This window comes from Cucurbita moschata, unplaced genomic scaffold (assembly GCF_002738365.1).
Source record: "Cucurbita moschata cultivar Rifu unplaced genomic scaffold, Cmos_1.0 Cmo_Scf00061, whole genome shotgun sequence".
NCBI classification, from domain to species: Eukaryota; Viridiplantae; Streptophyta; class Magnoliopsida; order Cucurbitales; family Cucurbitaceae; genus Cucurbita; species Cucurbita moschata.
The window spans coordinates 384,257-411,569 of record NW_019268577.1 but is presented as its reverse complement, the minus strand read 5'-3'; the positions used below and the strand labels follow the sequence as shown (position 1 = coordinate 411,569).

Below are 27,313 nucleotides of genomic sequence, written 5' to 3'. Positions count from 1 at the left end.
ATCAAATAACAAACTCAAAGTGATGTATTCGGTTCTTGTTTAAACGGTCGATTGAACTTTGGTAACAAAGTTTATTTCTCAAGTGATAAGTGAGCGAACGGATAGTTACAGCATCAGATATAATTTCGAGTTTCTTCTTCGTATAGGGATGGGTGAGTTCATTTGATCTAACAATACATTTGATGATGTATTACGTTGTTGTTTAAACGGTCGATCGAACTTTACTATTATGAACGAACTGTGTGAGGAATAGGAATATTGTTTGGAGCATAAAAGTGATGGTTACAGCATCAGATATTTTGTCTTTGTGGAAGAGTGTTGGGGGAGGGGGGGAGTGTATAGTACAAACACAGGCTGGCTAATATCATCTTCTTTTGTCTTTGACAACTCATCAATGAATCTTTCAACCTCCCCACCCTTTCATCACTCATATTCCCTCTCTCTTTAATTCCAACCTCATATAACCCATATGCAATCACCCACCACCCCCATATTCTCATTAAATCAATACCCAACTTTTATCCACTACAATCGTTTCCTGAAATTAGTCGAGAATACATATACGTTGAACATTGTTCTCGAGTAAACCGAGTATCAAGCTACAAAAAGTAACGTGTAGACAATAACAATAAGATGCAAATACTACGAGCATAACTCAATTGATATAAAATATGTATTTTCAATTCTCAGATCTTGACATATCAATTTAATCTCTAATAATAATAGAAGTTTTGGTATGGTCAACGCTCACTCGCAAATAATAATTGTGATATTAATAACAAAAAAAGTCGTTCTCGAGTAAAATAAAATATATGTTGAATATAGTTAAAATATCTTTCAATATTGTTCTCGTAAACAAAGTATCACGCTATAGAAGTAACGTGTAGAGAATAAAAATGAGATGCGAGCATAACTCTATTGACCTAAAAATAACTTTAAATCTTAAAATATTAATTTAATAGAGTTTAATAAATAAATAAATAAAGGTTTTGGTAGGGTGAAGGCCCACTCGCAAAGAGCGCGTGGAGGAGGAGGAGGAGGAGGAAGGAAGAGTGGAAGAAGAGAAAAAGGAAGGAGAGTTGGATGAAAATGGCGGGACCCCAAACTGCCTCATCCCCTCACCCAAAACCGACCCTTTCTTCAACTTATAAGCTATAAACAAAGCAATAGAGACAATAAAGGCTTCGATTCATCCATCCCTCTAACCTCTTCTCTTCCGTTTCCCTTTTCCCCCAATAATTGATTGATATTTATTCAATCAATTATCTCTGTTTCCCTCTGCGTCTCCGCGATCACATTCTGCGGCATCTTCCCCTCTTCTCCCTTTTCTCTCTCTGTTTTCTCTCGATCCTCCGCCCCCTTTGTTCGAGAGACCGGATTCGGATTCGGGATGAGGGAAATCATCAGCCTTCACATTGGTCAAGCTGGAATTCAGGTCGGCAATTCTTGCTGGGAGCTTTACTGTCTCGAACATGGCATCCAGCCTGATGGGTTGATGCCCAGGTTTGTATCTCTTTTTTTCTTCGATTCCTCACTTGATTTCTTGATTTGGGTTTGATTTTGATTGTCAATCGATATCAACCATGCGTCAGTTTTGATTCTCGATTTGTTTTTGGCTGGATTGATTCAACTTCCCCTGTATTGATTCTGTATGGTGAGTGGGAGTGGGGCTGGATCGAATTATTGCGACTCGCTGTTTTGCAATTGTGGGTTTCGTTCACATCTTTGAATTTAGGGTTCTTTTTCCCGATCTCTCGATGCATCGAGTCTCATTATGAGATCAATCGAGAAATCTGGACATGGGTTTGAATGTTCATTTTGATTGGGTTTACTTTGGATCTTAACAAGTCTGTGCTCGTAGGAATTTAAAATTTGCATCGAGCTAACCCAATTGATTTAGCAATCCTTTTCTTCAGGAATTTCAAATCTAATCACCAATCTTTTGGGGCTTCTTACGTTGAGATTGTCTGAGATGATGTTACTGTTAAGATGGGAGTAGATGCCCTCGATCCGGCTCGTATTCAAGAATATAAACTTGTTTGGATCTGTTGTTTATGTAGTGTCGTCGTTGATTTATATTCCCTTTGAAGCTCTTAGCTCTTATTCTAATTATGTGTATTACCTGTGTATGCTGCAGTGACACCTCCGTAGGTGTTGCACATGATGCCTTCAACACGTTTTTCAGCGAGACTGGTTCAGGCAAGCATGTTCCAAGAGCTATATTTGTGGATCTTGAACCAACTGTTATCGATGAAGTAAGGACTGGGACATACCGACAGCTTTTCCATCCGGAACAGCTCATATCTGGTAAAGAAGATGCTGCAAATAATTTTGCTAGAGGACATTATACTGGTGCGTCCATTTCTTTTCCTTCAAGCTCTTTTAGAGTTCCCTTTTTACTGTGCTCTCTCATTACTAACCTCACTTTATTGCATCATTCTCCAGTGGGTAGGGAAATAGTTGATATATGCCTCGACCGAGTGCGAAAGCTAGCCGACAATTGCACTGGTTTGCAGGGGTTCTTAGTGTTTAATGCTGTTGGTGGTGGCACTGGATCTGGGTTGGGGTCGTTACTTTTGGAACGCTTGTCTGTGGATTATGGAAAGAAGTCGAAGCTTGGATTCTCCATATATCCTTCTCCACAGGTAACACACAAATCTGTTTGTGCTTACAAATAGTGAGCTGATGATTTTGATATGCATACCTTTAAACCATTCGTATGAAGATTGAAGTCGAATGCTACGATCTTCGTGTGTAGGTATCTACTGCAGTGGTAGAACCCTACAACAGTGTGCTTTCAACTCATTCTCTACTAGAACATACCGATGTCGCTGTGCTTCTGGACAACGAAGCCATTTACGATATCTGTAGGAAATCATTGGATATCGAAAGACCAACTTACACCAACCTGAACCGCTTGATATCTCAAGTTATCTCTTCTTTAACCACTTCCTTGAGGTTTGATGGTGCTATCAACGTGGATATAACTGAGTTTCAAACTAACCTTGTACCTTATCCGCGTATACATTTCATGCTCTCTTCTTATGCTCCTGTGATCTCGTCTGCGAAAGCATACCATGAACAGCTATCCGTCCCCGAAATCACTAATGCTGTATTTGATCCCTCGAGCATGATGGTCAAATGTGACCCACGACATGGAAAGTACATGGCGTGCTGTTTGATGTATAGAGGAGATGTTGTACCCAAGGATGTGAATGCTGCTGTTGCTACCATCAAAACGAAGCGAACGGTTCAATTTGTGGACTGGTGAGTTAACTGCTCTGTGTTCTTAGATTACGAAGCCATTGATATTTTCTCTTTGAATGGTCCATATAATATTGCTGAAGTTGTATAAATGTATGGATAATCTCTGCATAATGGTTTAGCATAAATGTTATGGTTTGAATTAAACTTGTGCCATGGGAATTTTTCAGGTGTCCTACTGGCTTCAAATGTGGTATCAACTATCAACCCCCAAGTGTCGTTCCTGGGGGCGATCTCGCCAAGGTGCAGCGAGCTGTCTGTATGATAAGCAACAGCACAGCAGTGGCCGAAGTCTTTTCGAGAATCGACCACAAATTTGATCTGATGTATGCTAAGCGAGCATTCGTGCATTGGTACGTGGGTGAGGGCATGGAGGAAGGTGAGTTCTCTGAAGCCCGTGAGGATCTTGCTGCTCTAGAAAAGGACTACGAGGAAGTCGGGGCGGAAGATGTCGATGAAGAGGAGGAAGGGGAAGATTACTAATCCCATGAATAATACCCGTGTATCTTTATTCGTCGTTTTTGTGTCCGTTTCGTATCGAGTCAAGTTGTGCAGTTGTGATTGTTAAGGTGTGGTTTTTGTGTTTTGTATGATTCTGGATGTGTCATTCTATTGATTTCTCTGAATTCAGTGTTTAGAACTACTTGCAATTCTTATCGTGAGGAGCTGAGGTTTCTGTAAAGATTCCAACCCTATGCTTGGAATGAATTCAAATTCTCCCAACAAATTAGTAATTAAGTCTATAAGAACAAGTTCATCAAAACTTCATATTGAATTCATTTTATAAAAGTTGTATTATCGTTCATCATCTTTCTAAAAGAACCAAGTTTCATTTTAATTGAATTGAGCAAACCCCAAATCCAAAGAACGAGTCTTGGGGTGTTGTTGGCCGTCACAACTTGCTCGATACTGTCCTTGAAAAATCCTATTTAAAGGAAGTCGCCCGAGACACTCGTCTCGGCACACTCGCCCTCGCTGTGACACACGTATGTGTCATTGGGTACCTCGCTTAGGCCACAGGACTCAGGGGTGGTGGAGAGCTGACACCATGGTACCCCTATACATTTTGAGCCGTTTTTAATCAATCAGGCATAGACATGATTTTGGTGAACGGTCATATGGTGCCATAGAGCGCCCATCTGGTGTCCGATTGACACCAAATTTGATGAGCATTCATATTTCGTATGGGCGGTCTTAACTTCAGAATCGTATGCCTGAATTCCTTCCAAAATCCCGAATTTGAGGTTAAGGCCTAGGACCCTACCCAACCCTTCAACAAGCTTATCTTTGCCTCTGTTGTCTATCCAACGTCTCTATCTTGCTTATGTCTCGACTTGTCTTCATTGTGTAGTGTGTTAGATGATGCACCGTCCTCCTCGGTAGCATCATGGCACTCGCCTAGGCCCTCGTGTAGCTAGATGGATGCCACTTGAGAGTGATCGCTTCTATTTGTCGAAACGTGAGGATCACAACCTTCTCTCTTCATAATTAGGTCATGACACCTGGGCACATACTTCTCCTACAAGTGAAATATACATGTTTAGGGTTCAAAAACTAAGATTTGTAGAGAAAACCTAGACAAAATTCGGAGCAAACACCCCAAGCACTTCAAGATTGAATATTCATTTAGTTCTCTCTTGTCCTGACCTCATTTCTCAAGTGGCATCTAGTTAAGAACTTGCTTGAAACATATAAAGAGGAAAGAAGTAAAATTGTTAACATTTAATAGGTCAAACAATTGTTCAGTTGTAGCATAGGTCACAGAAAAGTCTTAACTCTTTGTTCGTGGAGCTTGGTCTTCGCCCACAACTTCAACCCCTCAACAAACAGTGGATCTTGACTTTCTCGAACACATCTCAAATCTCCAACATAAGCTAAAAAAATTGCTTAATGTAGTTTTAGATATTTCCATTGTTCCTCAGCTCCCTTCTCGCTATCATCTCAACATTTTTTTAGGAAGAATTGTGTTTGGAGTTGGTACATCGACCATCTTGAATGTCCATATACTTGGATCTCCACCACACTTTGCATCATCGACATTGTTGCCAACATGACCTTTGTCGCTTCTACCACAGTAGTCCTTGCTCGAAAATACTATTCAAGATCAAAGATAAAATTGATCAGAGCCTTAGCATCTCAAGCTCCATAAAAGAGTCTAGGCTTGGGGACACTCACCTTCTTATATTGGACCAAACCCTCCGTGGGAGATTCTAAATGTCTCATTCCTTCAAAAACTTCACTTAGGTAGAGCAACTAATCTTCGATCTCTCTACTAATCGATCAACCTAAGCCTTACCCCATTATTTTGTATCGGACATGTTTGTTAACGCAGATTTAAGCCGATTTGGATTTAATACCAACTATCATATTTGCACTCTATTAGACTTACAACATGATTGTACGACACTTACTATGTATGCTCAAGCCTTCGACCCTGTCTCAGAGAAAATATTTTAAAAAATGAGGACAAAAATATTATAAAAAGCGTTTGAAAATTAAACAAATAAATAACAACCACAACTTTAATAACTTATGCGTCGGTAGGAATAATTGGCTAATTGGCAACTAGTCACATCCTCTTATAATATATTTTGAGACATTTTAGCCTGGACAGTGTAAACATAATTTTGATGAACGATCATACATCCTTATTTTGACATAACAAGACTAGTAAAAACCTAACTTACATGTAAGCAAGTAAAGCGGATTTGAAACGAGCATCCGACCATACAACCCTACCTTTGTTCACTTAGGATATTTTGAGGGGCGACGGACGGTGGTTGGCTCAAATATCTACTGTCATCCACGGCCACGGACACGGTCGAGGGCGAACTGAACTCCCTCGCTCTGTGTCGAAATGGAACTCTCTGTTATTGGTAATGGATATCATCGCCATCTCCTTCAGACTCGGTTGCCCACTCCTTCTTCTGTAATGGCTTCTGCACCGCATTCTGTCCCCAGGCTCAAGAATCATCGCCCTAACTCTATCGCCATTCTCCCTAAACAGCCTCAATTCCTCCCCGACTCCCCAAATGGTAAGCTCTCCAATGGCGGCCAGAGGCGCCACTCGAAGTCATACCTAGAGAGACAGTCCGCTATTGCTCAAGTTAAGGACTGCTCCGAGTTGGCTCCGGCTCTTGCCAGGTTCTTCTTCTACTTCTTGAAATGTGTATTTGGACTTTGAATTGTGGGAAACAAAATCACTTGCTCCTCCTTTTACTGCGTTAGTCTCTCCTTAGTCTTTGTTCGTTAGCCAACATTGAAGAAATAAACTAATCAACACTGGCCTTGTATTACGGAAGGAATAGCGATTCCCTTGACCTTGTCTTTCATGTTTCATAACGTCGAAAGGCCTCAGAAGAGGATATTCTGTCTCCACCAATTTTGCGCATGCTAGGATTTAACTTAGAAAGGATTATGAACATGTTTTGGTTTTACTGAAGAGTAGAGTTCGACTGGTGGTAAATATGAATCCAACGTGAAGGTCTCTTAACCACCATGGGTTGGTTTAATAGCCAATAAGGGCCAATTTAAGTAGTAGAGGGTATAGGGAATGAGTTCATGCCCTCGTGGCCACCTTCCCTAAGATATAATATACCCTACAGGCTTCTTTGGCAACTAGATATAGTAAGATTAGATGGTTGTTTTGTGAGAATAGTTGAGATAGGATATAAAAAAGGGGAATGAAATGATCTTTTGGTGTTTGAAGCCTTGTGGTAATCTTTGGAGACGATCCTACGCCAATTTATAGAATTCCACTTCATTACAAGGTTTTCTTTGGATATGGGAATAATTTTTAGGCGTAGTAGTTAATGTGCATGTTAGAAAGGGAAAAATGGGAAGTGTGTATTCTCAAAGTTAGTGTCATGTGCACAAGTATAGCATTATAATTTATGTGAGCACGACGTAGGATGTATGTTGTGAAGGGTGATTTGTTAAGAGACGTGAAATAGGATGTATGTTGTGAAGAGTGACTTGGTAAGAGACTTGAAGTAGGATGTATGTTCTGAAGAGTGAGTTGTTAAGAGAGTCTTCTTGAATTGGCTACACTTTGTTCATGTATGGTGCATCATTGCACCCCATTTTGGCTCAAGGATAGTACATTACAGTGTTGATAGATACACTTGACAACCAAAGTTGATCTTTCATATGGATTACCTCTCTTCTTGTGGCAATGCTCTCGTGATTCACTTCTCTTCTAACTTGGGCAAAGCTTTCAGCAACTGATGGGAGTGGATTTTTTCTAATGGATCTACCTCTTACACATTGAACCCAATGTTTGAGCGCAAAATAAACATGCAAATGCTGCCATTCTCTATTGTTTTCTGTGATGGTTTTGTAATTTTTGGGTGAGATTAGTAAATAGGTCCGAGGTGTCACCAAATTTTCTTCAAAGGATTGAAGTATTTGGTAACGTACTTGCTTCTAATCAAAGTCTTAATTTCGGAGCCCATTTGAAGACTTGTGATTGATTGCCAAAATTAAAGTATAGCTTATTTAAATCATCCTCATAACTCCTTTCTTGTAGACTGATACATATAATTGGGACTTTCCATCTAAAGATTTTACCAACCACGTGAGTACCGTGGAGTCTTTAGCCTTCCCATAGCAAACAAGGGATTAAATGAAGTATGGGATGATGTACGAGATTCTTCGTTATTCTGGTTGCTGCTTGACTATCACAAAGTATCTTGAATGAACTTTGAGTTTCTATCCTTAGTTTTTTTTTTCAAAAGCTCATGAATCCACCTGCCTTAAAAAATTTCCATAGCTAGCGTTCAATATTCAGCATCTACACTGCTTGTTACAATTCTGCCTTTTGCTTGTCCATGTGACTAAGTTGTCTCAAATATACGAGCAATTTCAAACGTATATCTTCGATCAGTTAATTCTCCAACCCAACTAGCATCAGTATAGAGTTCTACCATTGTGTTTGATGACTTTTTAAACAGTAACCCATTACTTGAAGTACCTTTCAAGTATCTTAAATCCTATTAAAAAACCTAAGATGATGTTCATTTGGAATGTTCACATGCTGGATAACAATGCTAATGGAATATGCAAGATCTGGTCTAGTATGTCACAGGTAAATTACCTTTTCCACAAGTCTTTAATACATGCCCTTATCAACTGAACTAATCTCTGTACTTTGGTGTTGGCCTAAATTTGGATCCATAGGTGTTTCAACAGGTCTACACCCAAGATTTCCCATCTCCTTTAGCAAGTGTGAATGTGTTTTCATATAGAAATAACAATACCATCCTTAGATCTCGTCACCCCAAAAAAATATCTCATACTTCTCAAGTCCTTGATTTAAGACTTAGATGCTAGCATCTTTTCTAATCAATGATCTCTCATAGGTGATCCCCATGTAATGATAGTATCATCTGCATATATAATAAAAATTACAATTTTTTGTATCTTGAAAAATTGTTTCCTCATTGATTCATGAACAAAAAATCAAGTTACTTTCAGTGCAAAATTTTCCAAACTCTCCAAACATACTAGAAATACTTATCTAAGTGCGCTCTACAAATATTCAAACCCTTTTGCACGAATTCTCTGTGGCATCTGGGAGCCTTCTGAAGTTAAAGATATATCAAGAGCATGTTGGTTCCCAACTTTTATTGATGACCATAGAAGACTGACACGGGCATATCTCACGAAGGAAAAATTTAAAACATAAAGATTTTTCAATACACTTAATTTCGAAGTAAAATGCAAGTTCTCAAAACAGACAATGATCAAGATTATTTCAATCCAACTCTTAGGTCATTTCTTTCATCCCATGGTGACTGTCACACTCATTCATGTGTGGATACTCCTAATGGAAATGGGATTGTAGGAAGGAAAAATAGACACGTCAAGGTAGCTTGTTCTCAATGTTTGCGAATGTTCCTAATCTTTTTTTTGGGGAGAATCCATTCTTACTGCAACCTTTCTTATAAATTGAATGCCTAGTTGAGTTCTCAAATTCAAATCTCCTTGAGATGTATTCCTCCAAATTCATTCCCAACTTCAAAAGTTTTTCTCAAATTTACCTCTTTGAGTTTTTGGATGTTCATCATTTATTCATAATCATTCTTCTCATCGCTCCAAACTTGATCCAAAATCCCTCAAGTGCATTTTTCTAGGTTAGTCACCCCACCAAAAGGGGTACAAATGTTATTCCCCATGACTAGAAAAAAGGCATCTTTATGGATGTTACCTTATTTGAAAAACAATACTTTCTTATCCAGTCACAAATCTAGGGGGAGAACACGAAGGAATTTGAGATATTGGAAGTTGAGTACACTTGTGCCACACCTCCTATTCACATTATAATCGATGTCTTAGTTCCTCCAAATGAGCTACCTATTTCTGTCTTGGACCAATCTATTGTTTTTGAACTTGAAGTCTCACACGTTTGTGAACCATTACTCTCCCAAGTTTCTGAACCATTAGTCTCGCAAAGTCAAATTCTTATTGTTTTCACGAGAAGGAAAGGGGCTACCTTGCAAGACTCAAAATGTTAGCCACCTGAACCAGACACACCCTTTTTGAATCTCACTGGCGAGAACATTACTTCTATGGTTCCCTTGATTGATGATGCAAAACTACCAATTGCTCAGCAAAAAGGTGTGAGAAGTTATACCAGTCATCCAATTAAAAAAAGTGTGACATATGAGCAATTACTTCTGTCTTATTAAGCTTTTGTAATTCAATTGGACATATTCAAGGTGCACTTAAGGATCCCAAATAGAGAAGGACTGGATGAGGAAATAAAGCTCTTGAAAGGAATATAATTTGGACTCTCACGATGCATCATCCTGGAAAGAAATCCGTTGGGTGCAAATAGTTTTTTACCGTTAAATAAAAGTCAGATGGTAGTGTGGAAAGATTGAAAGCAAAACTTGTGGCTAAGGGATTTACTAAGTCATATGGTATAAATTATCAAGAGACTTTTGCCCCTATTGCAAAATTAAACAGTGTACGTATCCTGTAAATCAAGATTGGCCATGTCATCAACGATACGAATCCAACAACTGATCATTTGCATGGACTCGAAGGAGTAATTACAAGAAGCAATGCAAAGAAGATTTAAGTATCAAATCAAGAAAAGAATGAGTGACAATAAATATCACAATGTGATTTGAAGACTTTTTGTCTTTGGTAGTTGAACTACCATTTAAGACTATTTATGTCATTCCTTAATTTCTTCGATTTGTATTTAATAGCTTTTATTGGTAGTTAGTAGTTGAATTACATTATGTTTGAATTATCCTTTTGGCCTATTCAAAGACTTGTAATATTCAAGTTTAAAATCATGGTGGAGTACAAAATTCTTGTGTTTAAAACCCTTTGGGTGTTATGTTTCTTTCAAACCTTGCTTTAGGTTTGATGTTAAAATTGATTCATTGGATTAGTCATGATCAAGCTAATTTTGGAGTGTGTCGTCTTGGTATCTAAGAGTGACCATCATAGATTTCAAGTTCGATTTAAGAGTTATTTATCTTTCTAACCCGCTCTTGGTTGGAATCATTCGTTAAGTTAGCTTTCTTTGTGAAAGTTTGAAAGGATACTAGAAGGACTTCTAGCTTTGCAAAATCCAACATTTTTGGCGTTTATCATTTGGTATTAGAGCATTTGGTCAATGTCTTTGGCCGACTCTAGGCGAAATATCTTTACTTCATTAAGTTAGCTTTATTTGTGAAATTTTGCAAGGATACTAGAAGTTGCAAAATCAAGTAATTGTTATCCGTTAAGTTAGCAAAGTTTGCAAGGATTCTAGAAGGACCTCTAGCTTTGCAAATCTACGCTTATCTTTACTTTGTCATTTTTTTTTAGTCTCTCTGGTTTATCATAAAAAAAAGAGAAAAAAAAAAAAATCAGTAGAGAAGAAAAAAATCAACCATAAAAAAGAAAACAATATTCCGTTCTTATCAAGAAGGCAATGAAAACTTTGATTTGAGGACAAACCATTCGAAAGAAAGGGGATGATATGAATCAAACCACTCATCAATTGCATGTATCCAAAGGAGCAATTACAAGAAGCAATGCAGAGAAGATTCAAGTATCAAATCAAGAAAAGAATTGAGTAGCAATAAAATATCACTTAACATTGGGAAGTGATATTAAATTTAAGATTATTTATGTTATGTCTTATTTTCTTCGATTTGTATTTAATAGCTTTTATTAGTAGTTCGTAGTTGTTAGTTGAACTCCATTATGTTTAGATTATTTTTTTTGGCCTATTTAAAAGCATATAAAGCTAGAGGTTCAAAAATTAAACATAATCTAAACATAATTCATCAACCAACTACAAACTACCCATAAAAGCTATTAAATACAAATTGAAGAAATTAAGAAATGACATAAATAGTCTTAAATGGTAGTTCAACTACCAAAGACAAAAAGTCTTCAAATCACATTGTGATATTTATTGCCACTCATTCTTTTCTTGATTTGATACTTAAATCTTCTTTGCGATGATCTGTTGTTGGATTCGTATCATTCCCCTTTCTTTAAAATGATTTGTCCTCAAATCAAAGTTTTTATTTCCTTCTTTGATAAGAACTGAATATTGTTTTTTTTACTACATATATTTTTTTCTTTTTTTTTTTTATTACTGGTATTTTTTTTTTTACTAAGATATATATATATATATATATTTTGACAATCCAAGAGACTCATAAAAATTGATAGGAAAAGAATAAAGTAAAGATAAGCGCCATACAATACTGAATTTTACAAAGCTAGAGGTCCTTCTAGTATTTTTGCAAAATTTCACAAGTAATGCTAATTTAATGGATAACAATTGCTTGATCTTGCAAACCTAGAGGTCCTTCTAGAATCCTTACAAAATTTCACAAATAAAGCTTAACTTAACGTAGTAAAGAAATTGATAGAAAAAAAAAAAAAACATAATGATAAGCGCTCACAATGCTGGATTTTGCAAAGCTAGAGGTCCTTCTAGTATCCTTGCAAAATTTCACAAATAAAGCTAACTTAACGAAGTAAAGATATTTCACCTCTAGAGCTGGTCCAAGACGTCGACCAAATGCTCTGATACCAAATGATAAGTGCAAAAAATGTTGGATTTTGCAAAGCTAGAGATTCTTCTAGTATCCTTGCAAACTTTCACAAAGAAAGCTAACTTAACGAATGATTCCAACCAAGAGCGGATTAGAAGGATGAATAACTCTTAGATCGAACTTGGAATCTATGATGGTCACTCTTAGATACTAAGACGACTCACTCTAGAATTAGCTTGATCATGACTAATCCAATGAATCGATTTTAACATCAAACCTAAAGCAAGGTTTGAAAGAAACATAACACCCAAAGGGTTTCAAACACAAGATTTTCGTATTCCATCATGATTTTAAACTTGAATATTACATGCCTTTAAATAGGCCAAAAAAGATAATCTAAACATAATGCAGTTCAAATACAACTACAAGCTACTAATAAAAGCTATTAAATACAAATCGAAGAAATGTAATATCACTTTCTAATGTCAAGTGATATTTTATTGCCACTCAATTGTTTTCTTGATTTGATACTTGAATCTTCTCTGCATTGCTTCTTGTAATTGCTCCTTTGGATACATGCAATTGACGAGTGGTATGATTCATATCAATCAACTTGAGGTCAGAAGTGCATTTTTGAATGGTGATCTTGAAAAAGTTTATATGGAGGTTCCTCTTCGAATGGAAAAGAAGTTTAATAGAAGTTTGGTATGCAAGTTGAGAAAGTCATTATACAGGTTAAAACAGTCTCGTCGTCCTGGTTGGATAGACTTCTCAAAACTATGATTAAAAGTGGTTATTATCAATGTCAAGCTAATCTAATCATACCCTATTTTTGAAATCCTCAAACAACAAATCTACATTTTCAAATAGTTTGTTCTCATGAGAGCATATCTCAATTATTTATGAGATTATATGCTTGACCAAAAGGGTAAAAAGTTCGAATCCCCACCTTCACTAGTTTTGAACAAAAAAGGAAAGTTTTATTCTCATAAATCTTTGTTATGAATGCCTAACATGTTTCTAAAATTACATTAGGTATTGTTGCTAAGGTTGAATCTGAATAGCTAAATATGTACAACATAGATCTAATGAATGACAAACTAATACCTAGGAAACACACGCTCTCTTTTTGATTGAGTGTCGGTGTTAGACTTGTGTTAGACACATATACGTTTAGACGTGTTCGATACTGAAAAAAGTGTATCATATTTTATTTTTTTCAATTTTGGACACAACAAGGACACACAAGGGACATCTCTGAACATGTAGGAGACACACAAATATGTTAACCTAAAAAAAGTGATCGAGAATTTAAAAAGAAATTTTTTTATCCCTGCTCGTTACTGTCCACTTCCAAACCTATTATTTATCCTATTATGATCACCTTTATAATTTAAGCCAGCCTTATGATCACCATTTGAAAGATAGAATGAAGTTGTAGGGGAGGTCCAAGCTACTAATTATTACAAGTAAATTAATTTTTTCATCTTAAATTTATGTGTCTTATCTATTTTGAAGTATCAAATTTGCTAGTATACGCATAATTTAAAAAAAACACATATCTCCAATGTGTTTGTGTCCTACATTTCTAGAAATTGATTTGTCACTATGTCCGTGCTGTATCCTTGTCCTGTGTCCGTGTCTGTACTCCTTAGGCTAATACCCGCTAATGAGAGTAATAAACAATATGAATGAATCTAAGATGCTAGAACAGTTTTGATGAACACAGATGGACCATATCTATTGTGGCATTTGAAAACAATAAGGTTGAATAAAGATGAAGAACTACAAGGCCAAACAAAAATGAAGATGTTGAACGAGAACTATTAATTGCACAAATCTAGCATGAAGATGAAGGTGCAGATAGTACATATGAAAACACCAGTAGACATAGATAACCATAGGCATGAATGTGGATACTGGTGTACCTAATGAACATGGATGATACCTTAAAATGTCCTGCACAAATGCAAACATCGATTGAGCAAACCGACAAAGATAATATCACCAATGGCGTACCATGAACTTGCCAGAGTAATCACACCCATAAACTAGGGTTAGAGTTAGGGTTGGGTTATATCTTTTGCTTTTACTTCCGTAATGAATGTAAATGTCTTTTATGTAGGAAAAGATCAATTTGAAAATAAAGATAATAAGGATAGAAAATAATGGTAATGTAGCTCTTAAAACTCATAGGTTAAGTTATACAAACATACCCCAAGGGGTGTGTTCAATTATGCTCCTAAACTTTTAAAAGTTTGATTTTAACCCTTGAATTTTAAAATTATTTCTAAAAGTACCCTTAAAGAGGAGTTTTATTTTGTTTTGTTGTTGTTATTCAATTCGAAAAATGTCGTCATTGTTTACAACATCATTCATTGAATCAATTTTCACACGTCAGTTCCCATGTTAACTTACATGAATGATGTTATAAATTATGTCCTGTATTTGTTTTAATTTTTACATATCAGCTATTGTGCCAATTTTCTTTCATAGTTTAATAGAATAATTTCAAAGTTCAAGGGTTAAAATGAAACTTTTCAAAGTTTAGGAGATATTTGAAACATAGTTCAAGAATCAAAATGCAACTTTTTAAAGCCTATTGATATAATTGAAACAAACCCCATAGTTTCAAAGTATTTTACATAACCTAACTTAAAAAAATATTTTCTAAAATATAAATGGTTAAATTCTACAAAATGCCCTTAATTTTGGGGTTTGTTTAATGTCTCTAGATTTTGAAAAGTTTCATTTTTACCCTTGAATTTTGAAATTTGTTTCAAGAAATCCTCTTAAAGAGTTTTTTTCCCATTAAAATAAGATGAAAATTGATGCGTTGGCGAATGTGTAAAAATTGAAAGGATATGTGACACCATTTACAACATCATTCGTGTAAACTAACGTGACACTTGATGAATATTTTTTGAGACGAAATAAATAGTAATAATAATCTTTACCTTCTATATAGTTCTAAATAATATCACGTATGCCTTCTAATTCTTACATATCAACTGCCGTGTCAATTTTCATCCTTTGTTTTAGTGAAAAAGATTTTTTCTAAAGGAAGGGTTACAAAAAGACTCTATCCTCTCCTCACGCCTTTAAGCCACAATCTTCCCAGAAACTGCAAGCAGCTTTGGCTATGTACTTACAAGGACTGAGGGTGCCTTTCTTCTTTTTATGAGCCAGGCCATCCCTAACAAAAGACTCCCCGTACTTGCTTTTAATCACAACTCTCCGTAAAGCTGTCTCCTCCAACTCAAAACACCATAACCATTTAGTAGGAAGGGCAATGTTCTTGGCTCTAAGGTTATCAATCCCCAAACCACCTAAAGAGCTAGAGGTGGTGACTCTGTCCCAGTTGATTAAGTGGCTGCCTTTCAACATCTCAGCCCTCGTTCTAAGAAACTTCTGTAGAATTTTTCAATAGTTTTACAAACGCCCACTGAAGCTCTGAAGATAGAGAAAAAACTAAGCTGGCATACTAGAGAGAACGACCTTGCTGAAAGCAGATCTACCCCTTTGGTAATGGGGAAGCCTCTCTAAACCGCCAAGTTGCTATGAATTTTATCAACAACCGGGCTCCAAAAAGACTAGGCTTCCCACCAACTGTAATACCCAAGTAAAGGGAGTCTGTTTACATAATACCTCTTGTTTGGTGACATTGTTTTATGACTTTTTCCATTTTAACATCTTATTACTAACTATGATGGCTTGTTTATGTCTCATTTTTCTCAGTGTTTAGTGTTTAATGTTTCATGTTTTTATTTTCTTTGAAGGAGAAACAAAAATGTGTTTGATCATTTTTTTTCTTACTTTGGTTCAAGAGATGGGATTCTGCCAGAAGTTTTGCTTCTCCTTATCATTCAACATAGAAGATCGTTTATGGGCTGAAACATTAAGCTGGATTAACTTTTCTTGTGCAGATATGGTGGACTACTAAAAGCGCAAGATTTGAATGTTATACTGCGGCATTTTGGGATGTCAAGTAGGTGGCAGGATCTATCTCAGGTGCTTCTAGGAATATTAATCTGCTTGTACTGTGTAGTGTCAACAAGAAAATTGCACAAATGCTCACAGTATTTCTTCTTGAATTGGGATCTCTTTTTTGTGATGTCATGATATATCAGAGAAAATATGTTTATACTCCTAATTGGGATTTGTTATCTTTACATTTTTTTGCTCATTTTCATCATTACATTTTTTTGGTTGAGTTGAACCTGTTACATACTTTTATTTGTTTCCTTCACCCATGGGTTTGAGAACTTTCTAAATGCCTGTCATTTTACATTTGTTATCTATATTTGTGGTTATTGCAGCTCTTTGAGTGGATGCAGCAGACTGGAAAGACCAATGTTTCTTCTTACAGCAGCTATATAAAGTTCATGGGGAGAGGCCTTAATCCTTTGAAGGCACTAGAAATATACAATAATATTCAAGAAGTATCAATAAAGAATAATATTTATATTTGTAATTCTATCCTCAATTGTCTGGTGAGAAATGGCAAGTTTGATACCAGTGTTAAGCTGTTTCATCAAATGAAGAATGATGGTTTATGTCCAGATACAGTTACATACAGCACGGTATGACATTTTAGTTCATAGCATCATACCTAATTTTCAAATTGACCCACATTTTCTTTTATGTTGTATATTATTCTAAGCAGCTACCAGATTTTTGTAGAAAACTTAGCCACTTTGTAAAAGCAATTATGTTTGAACTATTCAACCGAAAAAGAAAAGATTTTGAGGCCATTATTTTTTCCTGAGGAACATAAGAACAAGACAATGATCAAAATGTTGAATTGTGCTTCTCTTGGGTGCTTTCAGTTTTGGGTTTTTTTTTTGAGTTATTCCTATAATGTAGTTAATTCCTGCAGGGGCCTTTCTTGTAATTTATTCAGTAACTTTGCTGGTTTTTAGTTGGTATTTTTCTGTTCTGATACTTTTCTATTTTCTGTATTTCTCTGTTATTTTGGGATAGGGGATTTCTCTAGCAGTGAACATCAGTAAGTCAATGTCGGTTTTGAGCACAAACTGACACCGATAACCGTCCTATCAATCTTGTCCAGCCAGTGGTTGGCAGTTTTGAAATGCTTTATGAAACTGGTCGACTGACTGTATTGTTGGTTTTGGCCGAAACTGTTGAAAATAGAGTGAGAGAGCAACTGTAGCTGGGAGATACCAAACTTTGACTGATCGAACTCCTGTGAACAAGCACTTGAAGGAGATAGATGAACATGCTTGACTTAAAAGATAGAGATAGCCAGAATGTTGAGGGAGAAAAAGAGATAGAGAGGAATGTCCAGAGAAAAGAAGGGATAAAAAGAAAGTGAGAAGAGAGAAGGGGATAAGACTGAAGTCGGTGGGGGAGGAGAAGGGGAAAAAGAGAATGATAGAAGGGTAGACGGGAGAATCGGAGGAAGAAGAGAGAAAACATATATATTTTTTTGAGAAACCATGGCTGGTTTCTTAAAACAGCCACGTCCGTTTGAGTGGCTGAATCAGTTTTTCGAAATGGAGTGTGTAACCCTAGATTTTCTTTTATATTCTTGTAGGAAGTTTGTATCTTTAAAAACTTATAACATTTCAATTCTTGATGGAAAATTTTGTTTCTTCTCCTCCAACGACAACCGTCCTTTGAAGGAGAAGGAAATCAATAATGGGAACAGTAATGGAGATAAATCCTATAACAAAGGAAAATATTCTTAAAGGTAGAGCCAAGGAGCATAATGCCAATGTCATTTTTTCAAACCTTCTGTGTTTCCTTGGCCACTCTGCCATCCAAAGTTAAGACCAACTTTGAAGCTTCTATCCAAGAAGTATCCGATGGGACTTCATTCTTTTCACTGCCTCCCCTTGGAACTGTAGTTCAGAGTTATGTTTTGCTTTTGCTTTTGTTTTTGAATTATGATGCGTCTTCTATTCTCCTAAACTGGAGGGCTTTCATGTTAATCTCTCTGGATTTTTATTCATCCTTTCTTTGTCTATCAGTTAAATTGTTTCTTATATCAGACAAATGCTATTGACAGTTCTTTGCTAGTAATGATATTAATTTTTTTTTTCTAGCATGGCCATTGCAGTAAAAAAAATTGTGTTGCTTTGTCAGTTGCTCAATTTGTGTAGACATCCATCATATTTCAACGATGTATGTATTTAGTCCGTGACTTACTACTATGTCATAAAAGTTGCAACGATATTGTGATAGGCCTCCTATTAGAAATGCATGTTAAAGCAAGCGTATGAGGAGAACAGAGGGGGTTTGGGGAATGTAATTAGTTGGTAAGGGGGTACTTATGTGATTAGATATCCAGTTGTCTTGACAGTCTTGACCCATTCTATGATTCTTCCCTTGGTTGTTGCCATTCTTGACAAATAATATTGAGAGCATTTCACATTGTGGAGAAAGAATAAGTGATTTTTAATTGTTACTGTAATTAAAATGTGTTGTAAAGATTTCATTCTCGAATTTTATACTGAATTGTATGGTATTCTTTGTGGCGTTGAATTGTCCTTGTTTATTAGTATTATTTTCTCGTTCTAACAAAGTCTGCTGTATTATCCTTTATTTAAAGGATCTATTTACGCCAAGAATTTTGTGATGTTATTATTAACAGGAATCTTGATCTGTTCATGAGTGGAGAATGGAGAGTTACACTTTTAATTGATATGTTCTATTGTTAATATGATGAAAAATAAAAATTTTCGTCTTGTCTACTTTCAACAGATGCTTACTGGTTGTATCAAGGTTGAACATGGTTATGCCAAAGCATTGGAGCTTCTAAAGGAGTCGCAAAACAATGGACTATGCATGGATTCTGTGTCGTATGGGACACTGATAGCTGTTTGTGCTTCACATAATAGATTGGAAGACGCAGAGAGTTTCTTCAACCAGATGAAAAATGAAGGCTATTCGCCAAATATGTTTCATTATGGCTCGCTACTCAATGCTTATTCAATGAGTGGAGATTATAAAAAGGCTGATGAGCTGATCGAGGATATGAAATTGAAGGGGTTAGTACCAAATAAGGTTTGTTTTTTTGTTATGGTGCCTTCGAAACTTTAGATTGTATTTATATATGAATAATTTTTATGAGAAGAATCGAGAAGAAAGCATAGTAATTTGTTCGGGAAATATACGAAGTTATATGGTTAAAGTCCTATTAATTGTAAAAGAATGAGTTGTAAAGACTTCCATGGAGTTGTAAAGACTACAGAAAAGATTGGGAAGAAATTGCCTAGAGAGAGGAAGTTCACCATGGATTTAATAGATAAAGTGCCATCATTTTCAAGGTTCCAATATAGTTGGTCTGATAGGATGCGGACGCCTTTCCTGAAAAGGTTAACAGCAAAAGCATTCTAGTCTTCTGCATCTCTATCCTTGAGAGCACCCCAGTGATCGTACACATTCTACCATTGTTGGTGGAAAGCACACAGAGTCTGGATATTTGAGTTTGAGGTAGCGTGGACCTAACCTGTCATCATATTAGAAGAGAGAGCTGGAGCGATCATCAATTTTAATGGAAATGTTAGCATGCAGTATTTCTGGGTACAAATAGTTATATACTTGTTTGTTAAAATTATTTCAATATGCCATGGAAGACAACTCTACAGTTATAAGATATTTGACTTGATGGCACAAGTATTGAAATCAATGTTTAAGTACATCTGAATGTGTTTATTTACATCATACCGGTCCATGTTACTCTGGAGAATCTGGAAATCATTAACTTTTCCCTCAAAAAGTTTAGGGTTAGGCTTCAAAAGTACATGTGAGAGAAGTTATAAAAATGTGGTTAAAAAATACGACTATAGTTTCTCTGGCTTATTTAGAAATATATATATATATATTCTTTTTTTTTAATGCTTACAATGGAATTTTTTTTTTCATTTCTAAAAAATTGCACACGGTTGATATTCAAGTTTTCTGTCTACTTGCAGTTGTTTGTTTCTTATAAAAAAGTATCTACTTGCAGGTGATTTTAACAACATTGCTGAAGGTTTATGTCAGGGGAGGTTTGTTTGAGAAATCAAGGAAACTCTTATCAGAACTGGAAGCCCTTGGCTACGGTGAAAATGAGGTCTGTGCCAATGATTTGTGGTAGTATTACTTTTTGTACATTTGCAGCTGATGTTTGCTAATTACCATTTGTTTATATGATTCTCTCCACACTAGAAAGATGGTCATATTGTTGGTTTTCATGTTTGTACTTTCCAAAATGGTTAAATTACAAGTTTAGTCTGTAAACCGTGAAGTTTGTGTTTATTTGACATTTGAACTTTCAAAAGTGTTTAATAGGTCCTTAATTTTTCAATTTTGTGTCTAACAGGTCCTTGAGCTTTCAATTTTGTGCCCAGTAGATCTGTGAATTTAAAAAATATCGGGAGAGACTAATCTGTAGGGATCAAACTATACACAAACTTCAAAGTTTAAGTACTAAATTTGTAATTTAATGTTTCAAAATTTGTTAATTTCTAGTTTGGTAGTTCCGTTGGGTTGAGTAATTGGTAGGGCTTAAGAAGTGAATACGATGAAGGATGCAAAGGTTTCATGACATTGACTTGGAAGATCACTACTTGGCTGCCGTTCTTCTCTGGTTATATTTTTTTCTCCTCCAATAGGAGTTGATGAAGCTGAGCTATTGAGCTATTGCCCAAAGAACTGAGACACATTTAAAGAAGAAAGTAGATTGATTGAAGAGCTTGGGTAAAATAAAAAGTGTAATCAAATTGGAGCGAACCCAATTCTTAGGGTGTTCCATGAATTTTTTGAAATTGGCATTCTGAACCGGGGCATCGATGAAACCTATGTTTGTCTTGTTCCTACAAAGGCATGCTTCTAAAGTAACTGACTTCAGACTAATCAGTTTGATCACTATTCTCTACAAGCCTATTGCCAAAGTTTTAGCTAAGAGGCTTAAAAAGTTGTCTATCAAAGAATCAGCTGCAGCCAATCAGCTTTTATCACCGGTAGACAAATCCTTTGACCCTATTTTGATTGCCAATGAATTGCTTGATGACTTTGTTGCTAGCCTTCTGGATGGTTGTGTTTTCAAGCTTGATTTTGAGAAGGCTTATGACATGGTTGACTGGGACTTTCTCCTTCAGGTGCTTAAGTGTAAAGACTTTGGAGCTAGCTGGATTGGCTAGATTAAAGCGTGTATTACCAATACCTCCTTCTCCGTTCTGATTAACGGAAGCCCAATGGGCCAAATTTGAGCTACTAGGAGGCTAAGGCAAGGTCGTCTGCTTGCTCCTTTTCTATTTTTGTTGGTCGCGGATGTCTTTAGTAGATTGATTGACAAAGGGGGAGAAGGATGATTTTCTGAAGGTCTATCCATCATAGGTGAACGGGTTCATATTTAACACTTGCAATTTGCTGATACGTTGCTCTTCCCTGACCACATTATTCCGTAATGAGAGGTTTGGGTATTGGTAATCTTGTTACTAAAGTCGAGCTCTCTTAGCTAAATGGGGCTGGAGATTTTTAACAAAAAAATAGAACTTTGTGGAGATAGGTGATTGCTTCTAAATACAAATGGAATGTGAATCAATGGTGGCCATATATGAAAGGCTCTTGGTCGTTTAAAGGCCCATGGCCCCAAATCATGAACAGTATTCTCCTATCTGAGGAGCGGTAGAAAATTCGAATGGGTCAAGGGGATAAGACCTGATTTTGGAAGGATAAATTGCTAATGGATTCGCTCCTTTGTGTGGAGTTCCCTAGACTGTTTAGAATTGTGGTTACCAAGGACTCGATCGTTAGCCAATTCTGGTTTGATAGTGTGGATGCTGGAAAATGATGGCTCCTTTTCGGTTAGATCCTTTCTGGGCTTATTGTGAAGCAAGCAATTTGGACAAACAAAAATCTGATCTTATATGAAAGTCATTGTGTCCTAAAAAAAGGTCAAAGTTTTCTTGTAGATTTTTTCTTTTGAGAGGTTGAATTGCTGCAGAATCAATAGAATTCTTCAAAATTCCGCACTTTCCTCCGATTGGTGCGTTCTTTGTAAGAGAAGTGAGGAATATTTGATGCACCTCTTCTCCTTCTGCCCTTTGCTGCTGTTTACTGGGAAAGGTTGTTAAATTTGTTAAATTTGCAATGTGTTGGCCCAACAAGGGTTCAGGTGCCATTCTTCATCTTATCGATGGCCCCCAGGTGAAAATCCTATGGTCTAATGGTGTCTTTGCCCTCCTTTGAAGACTATGGTTTGAAAGAGACTTTATTTTAGTATTTGGTTACTCCTTTTGTTTATTTCTACTTGGTCTTCTACTTCTGAAGTTCTTTTGTAACTACAGCTTAACTCATGTTTACACCAGTTGATTTGTATGGATATCTCATCTCCTTTTCCTTTATAATCCCTCTCTTGATAATGAAAGTTATGTTTCTTATAAAAGCAAAAAAGAAAAACTAGAATCCTTACATGTGTTCAACCAGTAGGAAATACTTCAGATATGGACAAAGTGGGCATTATCAAGCAAATACCTCCTTAGATTGTATTTGCGACTAACAAATAGTGATAGCCTTGTACAAGTATTCAGTAAGGAAGAGAAACTTTGAAGGTGTTGAAGTGAGCAAGTTATCTGTGATGTCCTAGGTTCAGAATTTTAACCCAGATTCAAAATTCGGATTCAGTACCTGATGGTACTTGTCAATAAGGTTAGGTTCTCCTTGCTGGACATTTGTAATTCCTTGCCTCGGACTTCATGTAGCCAACATATGTGCTAGTTTTGAGGTGATCTCATCCATTGGAACTACTATCTATGCACGTTTCGGGTTATTGTATATACGGGCCTAGGTGGTGATATGAGCTGAGGTATGAGCTGTTTTTCTATGAAAAGCACCTGCACAACTACAATTGCCTTACCTAGATGGTACAAAATCCTGCAGCCATAATCTTTCACTAACTCAAGTCACCTTCGTTGTCTCGGTATGAGCTGTTCATAATGTATTTCAAGCGTGTTTTTTTTTTTTTGAGCAAGAAACAACTTTTCTTTGATAGATGAAAAGAAAATTGTTCAAAGGTACAAGCTTCTTGAAGGGAATGAAAACGAAAACAAAGAGAACAAAGAGAATCAAGTACAGAAGAACAGAAAACTTAAAAATCACAAAGTTAAAGGCTTTCAATTTGAAGTGGACTTAAAGGAGCGAGAAGGGTTTTTTCAAGACTTCTGCAAGAAGTTTGCCTCTAATTTTTCAATGATGGATGCATCTCTAAAGTCCTTTTAATGTAAGACTCTCTTCAACAAATCGTCTCATTACAAAGAAAAGACAATTCCACGTGCTGAAAGTTGAGCAATATCAACATATTTAGAGTCCATAAGATAAGCAAATAAGGTTGATGCACGAAGGAAACCTGAAAAAAGATTTTTAAAAATGGCAATCAGTGCAACCAATGGAAGAATAAATAGGACAAAAGACAATCTCTGAACTTCCGAAGCAATAAAAATAGCGATCTTGAATAAAAAACTTCTTCCTCCAGCAAAATTTCGAGGAGCAAATGAAAAAACTACTTTCAAGAAACAACTTTTGAACTTCCAAAGGTTTGGGAGTGTGCTTCAAATGCGGGAAGGAGGGACATGTGGCTGCCAACTGTTACAATGATAATGCCCCTGATGCAAGACAGTCCATAAATTCCAACCAGGCAAATACAAGCAAACTAAACAGAAAGGTAAGGTGATTTCCATCATTTGTTTGGAGGTAGATAACTTAAATGTCGTAGTGATAGGTACGTTACCCATTATTGGTCACTATGCAGTAGTATTATTTAATTTAGGCTATACTCATTCGTTTATATCTGCCTCCTTTTCAAGTCAAGCTAAGTTAGAATTGGAATTAATAGGATATGTTTTGTCTATTTCCACCCGATCAAGGTTGATTTTGTTTGCTAATGAGAAAGTAAAAGTCTGTTAGGTATTAGTATCATATAATTTGTTGGATATGATATACTGATAGTCTTGGACATGATATACTGTTATCATTGGTATGGAATGGTTAGCTGAAAATCATGACAACATTGATTGTTATCTCAAGGAAGTGTGTTCAGAACACCATTGAGAAACAAACTTCATGTTCAAAGGATCCCGAACCGAAATCATTTCTAAGATGGTCTTTCCGTTAAAGGCGAAAGGGTTGATCAAGCCAACAGGCATGGGCCCTTTTGGCTAGTGTGGTTGACACAAGATTTACAGAGGTCGTTGTGGCTTTGGGATTAAAAGTTAATGAGTTCATAGACATGTTCCCTAAAAACCTCCGTGGATTGTCACCAAAATGGGAGATAGATTTAGGAACAACTTTCCTGTCTAAGGCTCCATATAGAATGACTCCAACAGAGATGAAGAGCTAAGTTACAAATCCAGGAACTACTGGACGAGGCTTCATGCACGCTAATGTAATTTCTTGGGGCACACTAATTTTGTTTGTGAAGAAAAAAGATGGATCCATGCATCTTTGTATAGACTATTGTGAGTTGAACATGGTAACAATAAAGAACAAGTATCCTCTACCTTAGTTACAAGGAGCAATGGTGTTTTTCAAGATCGACCTGCGATCAGCCTATCACCCGTTGAGAACAAGGGGCGATGATATCCCTAAAACAACTTTAAGCTCTTGGTATGAGATTGCGAATTTACTATAATATCCTTAGGCTTGATCAATGCACCAAAAGTTTTCATGGACTTGATGAATAGAGTGTTTAAGGAGTTTTTAGACACCTTCGTAATCGCACTTATTGATAATGTTAGTGAGTTGTGTAGTTTCCTGGAGTTGGCAGGCTATTGCTGATAGTTCGTCCAAGATTTCTCCACCATAGTTGTATACCTTTAACTCAGTTGTATATGAAAGGTAGTTGTCCGATTGGAGTGAGGCTTGTGAGGTGAGCTACTAAGAGCTTGCCAGGTGAAAGATTATGAGCGTAATTATTTGATCTAGATTTGGACTTAGAAGTTATGGTCATTGCCTTGGAGATTTAAAGACGTTATCTATATAGAGAGAAAATTCAAATTTTTACGAACTATAAAGCTTGAACTACTTTCACTTGGAAAAAATTATAAACATGAGTCGAAGAACTTTAAATGCCCAACAATGTGATCCTAACCTCATCGACAAGTTTTGTCGAGTGTCAAATCTTGATTATTAATCATAGTTCGAATCCTAGGCTTGTGGCACTACAGATGATATCAGTACAGAACATCTTCTAATGGACATATGACACTCGAGTAAAGGAGGGGTACATGAATAAACTGATACCACATCCAAACGAGGACAGGATGATATTCTAGTATGGTTAAGAAAAGCTTAAAAGAATTGATAGTTACTACCTATACCAATAAGGTACATCTTTTTTATTTGGGGACTCAATCATAAAAACTCCAAAGTTAAGCATGCTTGATTTGGAACAATCCTATGTTGGGTGACTTCTTGGGATTTTCTAAGCATACTAAAAGGACCCAACTAACTTGGGATTTTCTAAGCATACTTAAAGGACCTGACTAACTTCTTGGGATTTTCTAAGCATACTTAAAGTACCCGACTTGTGTTGGTTTGTAGGGACACTCTTCCCTTGACAAGAATTCAAGATAAGTTAGCATCGCCAGGTTGTGAAGGATTCTTGAACCAGATTTAGAATCGTAGGCCTAGGCGTTTATCAATGTACTTACCAAATCTCTCCAAAAAGGCAATTACAATACGCCTTAGTTTTTAGATCCAAGGCCTGGATATGGACTCGCCCCCATCACGATTGAAAACTCTATTTTTCTTAATGTATCCTTGGTCTGGAATTTGGAGTATTTTATGTACTTTTTTTGGGTTCTTTGTCGTGGTGCTTCTTATCAGAAGTTGGTTTGGTTTTTGTGTTGGCAGTTCATTTTATTCTCTTTTCAAGGAGCTCTTTGTAACTCATGCATGTAGCTTTTCATAATGAAGGGACTATTTAGGTACAAATCTAAAAATTTAGAGACTAAACTTGTTAAGCTAATATGAAATTGTACCCGTCCAGCATAAAGTTCCGAATCTAAAAATTTAATTTTTTTTTTTTTTTGTTTTTTGTAGATGCCATATTGTTTGTTGATGGATGGGCTCTCCAAGGCAGGTGCTATTAGAGAAGCAAAGACAGTTTTTGATCAAATGAAAGAAAAAAACGTTAAATCTGGTATGTTTTCTCCTTTTAGATTTGAAGTTATAAACCGCAACTAAAATGTAGAGTGAACTCATTCCTATCTATGTTTCTGCGTTTTCCTTTTCTACATGTTGCCGTTGAGTCTTTGTAGGGGTCAAGCCCCTCCAGAATTTTATCAATACCCTTGTAAGGCTAAGTACTTCATAAATAGTATTTACACAAAATCATTCATAAATAGTCTAATTCCAACCTGTTGAATTACTTTTGTGGAAGTCATTTTTTTCAGTACCTCAACCATTTATTCTGATGTTGGAAGATAAGGAGTACGTATTGTACCTGTTTCATCTTTTCCATCATGAGCTATAGTGTAATGGCCCAAGCCCACCGCTAGCAGATATTGTCCTTTTTGGGCTTTCCCTTTCGGGTTTCCCCTCAAGGTTTTTAAAACGCGTCTGCTAGAGAGAGGTTTTCACACCCTTATAAAGGTATTTCGTTCTCCTCCCCAATCGATGTGAGATCTAACAATCCACCCCCTTCAGGGCCTAGCGTTCTCATTGACACTCGTTTATTTCTCCAATCGATGTGGGACCCCCGCCAAATCCACCCCCTTTCGGGGCCCAGCCTCCTTGCTGGCACACGCCCGGTGTCTGACTCTGATACCATTTGTAATGGCTCAAGCCCACCGCTAGCAGATATTGTCCTCTTTGGGCTTTCCCTTTCGGGCTTCCCCTCAAAGTTTTTAAAACGCATCTACTAGAAAGAAGTTTCCACACCCTTATAAAGGTGTTTCGTTTCCTCCCCAACCGATGTGGGATCTAACAATCCACCCCCCTTCATGGCCCAGCGTCCTCATTGGCACTCGTTCATTTCTCCAATTGATGTGGGACCCTTGCCAAGTTCCCCCCCCCCCCCCGGGGCC

General features: G+C 36.6%; 2 protein-coding genes across 2 annotated transcripts in view; both read left to right on the top strand.

Moving 5' to 3' along the window:
* Positions 1 to 1,154: 1,154 nt before the first annotated feature.
* On the top strand, positions 1,155 to 3,987 carry LOC111436987 (tubulin alpha-3 chain-like). Its single transcript, XM_023074812.1, has 5 exons — positions 1,155 to 1,503; positions 2,138 to 2,352; positions 2,446 to 2,645; positions 2,759 to 3,267; positions 3,435 to 3,987. Exons 1-5 carry the CDS (start codon positions 1,391 to 1,393, stop codon positions 3,745 to 3,747), a joined length of 1,350 nt encoding a protein of 449 aa, XP_022930580.1. The 5' UTR covers positions 1,155 to 1,390; the 3' UTR covers positions 3,748 to 3,987.
* Positions 3,988 to 6,121: 2,134 nt separating this feature from the next.
* The window catches only part of LOC111436973 (pentatricopeptide repeat-containing protein At1g10910, chloroplastic), a 24,900-nt gene continuing 3,708 nt past the window's right edge, over positions 6,122 to 27,313 (top strand). Inside the window, exons 1-6 of the mRNA XM_023074786.1 lie at positions 6,122 to 6,408; positions 16,205 to 16,289; positions 16,598 to 16,861; positions 19,005 to 19,307; positions 20,254 to 20,358; positions 26,328 to 26,427. Coding sequence (XP_022930554.1) covers positions 6,122 to 6,408; positions 16,205 to 16,289; positions 16,598 to 16,861; positions 19,005 to 19,307; positions 20,254 to 20,358; positions 26,328 to 26,427 — 1,144 coding nt within the window. The remainder of the gene's footprint in view (positions 6,409 to 16,204; positions 16,290 to 16,597; positions 16,862 to 19,004; positions 19,308 to 20,253; positions 20,359 to 26,327; positions 26,428 to 27,313) is intronic.